The sequence below is a fragment of the Chaetura pelagica genome, unplaced genomic scaffold, assembly GCF_000747805.2.
Source record: "Chaetura pelagica isolate M959 unplaced genomic scaffold, ChaPel_1.0 scaffold181, whole genome shotgun sequence".
In the NCBI taxonomy this organism is placed as follows: Eukaryota; Metazoa; Chordata; class Aves; order Apodiformes; family Apodidae; genus Chaetura; species Chaetura pelagica.
In genome coordinates this window covers 31,350-36,436 of record NW_009951992.1, presented here as the reverse complement: position 1 = coordinate 36,436, position 5,087 = coordinate 31,350, and the positions used below count along the sequence as shown (strand labels likewise).

Sequence of the window (5,087 nt, the reverse complement as noted above, 5' to 3'; positions counted from 1 at the left end):
GGTAATCTTTCCTTCTCTGACTTGTTTTTGGGGTTTTTTTTTCTATCACCTCCCCTCTTCCCTCTCTCCTTCCACTTTGTGAGCATAATTTATGCATTGTAGGAGAATGTTGAGCCTAAGGCCTCACAGCAGCAGTTAGTATTGTGATAATGAATGTCACTGTTGACTGAATTAAGAAGCACAAGTAAGAGCAGCCCAAGCCCAGCACCAAGGCAGCCCCAACTATTCTCTTACTTTCACAGTGTGGAAATCCTGTATCCCAATTAACCCCATTTCCTGAGACCACACACTTGGCAGAGGATGATCCCTTTAGTTGATACCTAAAGAAAGAGAAGTTTAGTACCTTCCGGAAGGCAACACAGGCAGGATTCTTGCCCTGCCTCCCCACCCCTGCATGCAGGCAAGTTATTAACCAGAAATTGTCCCTGCTATGAAATGGGATCTGGCCCCACCAGAGCCCCTAAATAAGGGCAGTAATAAGATCCAAATGGAAACAGGTCACTGCAGTACCAAGCACACGTGTGTGTTGCCACATGCTCATCTCCCTGGAGACAAAATAGATGGTTTCACTGGAGACTTGCACTGGGAAACCAGGGAGGGAGGGGAGGAGGGAGGATGCTACAGCCTGTGACCCCCACGTCGGTCCCTTTTAAGCAGTGATCCACTCACCCAGGGTGACAGAAGAATCTCACAACTGACTCAAACAGGAAATTGTCTGCAGTCACATCCCCATTGTCTATGGTGGGAGGGGGACATTGCTGTCCTGCAGGGAGAGAAAGCAACACGGGAATTACCTCAAACCCAGGGATGGGCAGGACCCACATTTCAGAGGAACATCCCGAGCGTGCCCAGATCCCTCGGACAGGAGAGGAGCAGGGATACTCACGTCTGCAGAAGTCTGGGTCTGCAGACCAAATTCCATCATCCAGACAAGTGACAACTGAGGACTTCCCGCTGGCTGGAGCGTGGCCTGGCTTGCACCGGTACTGCAGCTGGGTTCCTGCAGGGGAGCTGCCACCCACAGCCCTCTCAGCCTCCGCGAAAGGCAAGACAGGGGCAGGGCCACAACCTAAGGGTGGGAGGCAAAAGCAAGTTTAGCTACAGAAGAGCAGCCAGAGAGTCTGCACTAACAGCACTGAACGACCTGTTTGAGTATCTGGGATACACTCTGCATCCAACCCCTTCAGCCAACAGCAGTACCTGCCACCTCCTGCTTGGCTGGGGAAGAGATGGAGACTGGGAAGCATCTCTGCCTCAGAGATGCTCCTGCACTGGCTCCAGCCCAACCTGCAGGACCCACTGAGCACAGAAGCAAAACATCCCCAACGGGTCTGGAAGCTGCTGCAGTGAGCCCAGCAGGTGGAAAAGGCAGATTTGTCTCTCCATTTGCAGCTCACAAATAAATAGCTTCAGGTCTAAAAATGTAACAGGCCTGTGCTGCCATGCCAAGGATGTGGGCCAGGAGGCTCTGTGAGGGCATGGCTATGAGTGCACAAGGTTTGGAAGCTGATCTGCACAGCAGCTCTTAGATCTGCTTCAGTGCCATTGCTCAAGGAAATAAATCTGTACTCACTTGGGACACACGTTGGCAGAGGTGGCTTCCAGTTACTGTCTGCGTCACAAGTAACGAGGCTGCTGCCATTCAGCAAGTGACCAGGATTACACTCAAAGGTCACTGTATTTTTATACGTGTGCTCAGTGCCAAAGCCAGATAATCTTCTCCCATTTTTCACTTCCGGATTCTTACATCTGACCACTGGAAGCAAAGATAAGGTAATAAGAACTTGTGCTACAGGAGGGAAAACCCCTGCAGTGGTATCAGAGGCAACACACAAGAAGCTTGCAAAGGAACTGCCACCCTTTCTCCCCCACAAGAGAGGCAGATCCCCAGGGGAGTGCAAGTGCTCTGTGAGATGTCATTAAGAAACTGCACACACAAGAGCTTCATTTGGAGGAAGCCCTGGGCATGGGCAGGGTTGTTTTCTGTGGGATGAAGAATCCCTCCAGCCAAGCCCTGCCTCTGACCACCACTCAGGAGATCACTGCATTAAGCTTCCTGGAAATCCTTTTAGACTCAAATCAACGTTCTCAAGTTTGGCAGCCACCAGGAAAGTAGAGATTGGGAGAGGGATGAGAAAAAAAAGTCAAAAGAATAAGGAGAGAAAACACCTACCTTTGCATTTGGGGAATTCACCATTCCACACTCCCTCGAGCTTATCATTTGCTGTACAGTGAATTGTGTCATCTCCAATAAGAGCAAAACCTCTGTCACAGCTGTAGGTTGCAGCCATGCCAAAGGTGAAGTCTCTGTTCCCATCAATGAGCTTCCCATTCTCAATCATGGGAGGTGGGAAACAGGGAATAACTGCATGAGAAAGCAACAGCAAGAAAATGCAAGAACTTCTGCATCAAGTATGAAAACGAGGTCTAGGTCTTAAAAGGAAAAACCAGCCCAGCCCTAAAATAATCATCTCAACTGAAGTCTTGAACGTGCCTTTAAATTCTGAATGTTTTCCAATTGTTGGGTTTTTTTATGAATAAATGGTAAAATGGCAAAACAGTATCTATTGTCCAAAGGGAGACACTACAGAAGAGGCTTCTTTCTGGAGGCAATAATCATAGTCCCACCAAGCAGCTTGGGATCCTTACCTACCAGGGGTGGCATTTCCTCCCTTCATTGTGCCAATGAGGACCAGGCCAGAACACATTTTATAGCAGCAACCACCTAAACTGTCAGGCCCATCTCACAGGATGCTATAAAGCCTAAATAGCACCAAAAAACCTCTTAGAATTTACTTCCCTTTTGAAAACTGAGATTCTGGAAGTGCAGTCCTCTCTGAGGGCAACCCAGTCTGGGTCAAATGCAGCTCTTGATAAACAATTCAGGATAGAAAACACAACATGAGTGAGGCAGGGTCTGCACCAGGCTGGCAGAGACCCCAGGGCTGGGCAATACCAACACCCCTGGGAGATGCTTTTCTTACAGATCAGGTTCCACAGCTGTGCCAACATCCACCCATCCTCTCGAGTACTTCATTTTCATTCCAGCTCCAGCCAGAGTGTTTGTTTAAGGGAGAGCTCAGTCTCACTAAAGGCTAATATCATCTGCATTAGGTGCCATAGGCAAAGCATCTACCTGCCATTCCCCAAACTGCCAGAGAGGCTGTAATAGCTTTGAGGAAGAGATGTGCACAAAACATTGAAGATCTGCTTACTTTCACAGTATGGAATCTGATCCCAATAAACTTCATTGTCAACAAGTTTACAATAGGCAGATGATTCCCCAACTAATCGGTACCTAAGGAAAAAAAAAAAAAGGTTGAATCTCTGAAAAAAAAACCAAACACAAAACAAACAACAAAACAACCAAAACCAAAAACCCCAACAAACTCAGGAATTTCAGAACATTGTATGGTTTCTAACAGCATGCTCTGGAGGAGCTGAATCCTAGGGGAAAACCAGCTAGGACCTTCTGTAAAAGACAATATTCTCAATGCCTGAAGAAACACAAGATATGATGCAGTTGGATGGAACAGCAATTGCTGTGGGTGGACAAAGCTTACAGGGGCAGCACAGCATCCCCACCCTGAGCCTGTGCAGCCCTGTGCTCTGCTGGTGGATCCAAAGAGGAACTTTATGAGCAGAGCTGGGTGTCCCTGAGACACCTGGACTGCTCTCTTTCCTTCCTGCCATCCCCAGGGCACCACAGCCCTCTTTTCCCAAGACCCCTTAGCTAAGACAGGGACAACTGGGCCCATCCCACAACAGCAAGCACTGAATCACTAAGAAGTTTCAACAAGAAAAGGAACAAAATAATTTGCAAAGCAGCCAAAAAGTGATCTGCAAAGCCTGTGTTCTCATGCCCAGATCATCTGTTTTACAGCAAGAGGAGAGAGCCTGACCCCCCACAGCTCCCAGCCCCAAATACCTCCCGCTGTGCTGGTGCTTGCCAGGGAAACAGCCCCAAGCCATGAAAAGCCCCCGAGTCTCCCATGGGTGCTGTCTCCCAGCACCAGCTCCATCAGGGCTGCAGGAGCCAACACTCACCCCAGGTTGCAGGTGAAGTTTATTGTTGCCCCTAACAGCAGGTCAGTCGTGTAGTGAAAGTTGCCATTCACAATGTCAGGTGGACCACATGACTTTCCTGGAAGGGCAAGTGATCAGAATTAGCTTTGTTTCATCACCTGGTGCTCAAACACAGGTGACAACACTATTCAGTCTCATTACAGACTAACTGACCATTTGTCAGGAACATGACTTCCCTCAGAAGCAAGTACCTGCACTTTCAGAAAAGATACAAGATCCACATTAGGAACTGAAAGTTAAAACAAATAGGCAAATAAATCCACAAAGAAAGCTAATGACAAATTAAAAAACCCAAGGTTTATGTGCTCTGAGAAAGGAAACTGATAACCAGCCCAGTGGGCTCAGGGCAGAGGTCTTGGTCCATAGGGAAACAGCAGGAAGGGGACAGGGAAGAACCTGCTGATGGCCCCAGGGCCAGGACAGGTGCATGGGCAGGTGCATGGACAGGTCACAGCCCCTTCCCCCACACCTTGTTCCTGCCCGAATCTATCAGAGCATTTACACTGTATCACCAGGTGGGAAAGTAATAAAGAAGGGCAGAGATCACCTGGCAGAGATTTCTAGGCACAAAGGGCAGCCCCGGGCGGGCACAGCGTGAGCCCCTGTTCTCAACTGGCCTCAAAACAGGGGCAGGGAAGTGTCCTGACCCCTGCAGGGTCCAGGGTGCACCCGGGAACGCGTCACCTCCCCATCCCCGGGAGCCCGGGAGGGGGGGGAACCCACCGATGCAGAAGTCGGGGTTCTCCGACCAGCTGGAGTTGTCCAGGCAGGTGATGAAGGGGAACTTGCCGCTGGCCAAGCTGTACCCGGGGCGGCACCGGTACATCAGCCTGGTCCCCGCGGGGTAGGACTCCTCCAGGGCCGTGGAGGGCTCCGCGAACGGGAACCTCTCCGGCTTCGGGCAGTCACCTGCGGGCAGGAGGGGTGACAGTGGCAAGGGGCCGCTTTGACCCTTCCCCTGGAGCCCCTTCCCCTGGAGCCCCATCCCCTGGAGCCCCACC

General features: G+C 50.3%; 1 protein-coding gene across 1 annotated transcript; it reads right to left on the bottom strand.

Moving 5' to 3' along the window:
• Positions 1-665: 665 nt before the first annotated feature.
• On the bottom strand, positions 666-5,071 carry LOC104392614 (C4b-binding protein alpha chain-like). Its single transcript, XM_010002046.1, has 7 exons — positions 4,810-5,071; positions 4,048-4,144; positions 3,216-3,298; positions 2,174-2,365; positions 1,574-1,756; positions 887-1,069; positions 666-763 (listed from the first exon to the last, which is right to left on the bottom strand). Exons 1-7 carry the CDS (start codon positions 5,069-5,071, stop codon positions 666-668), a joined length of 1,098 nt encoding a protein of 365 aa, XP_010000348.1.
• Between the last annotated feature and the right edge of the window lie 16 nt (positions 5,072-5,087).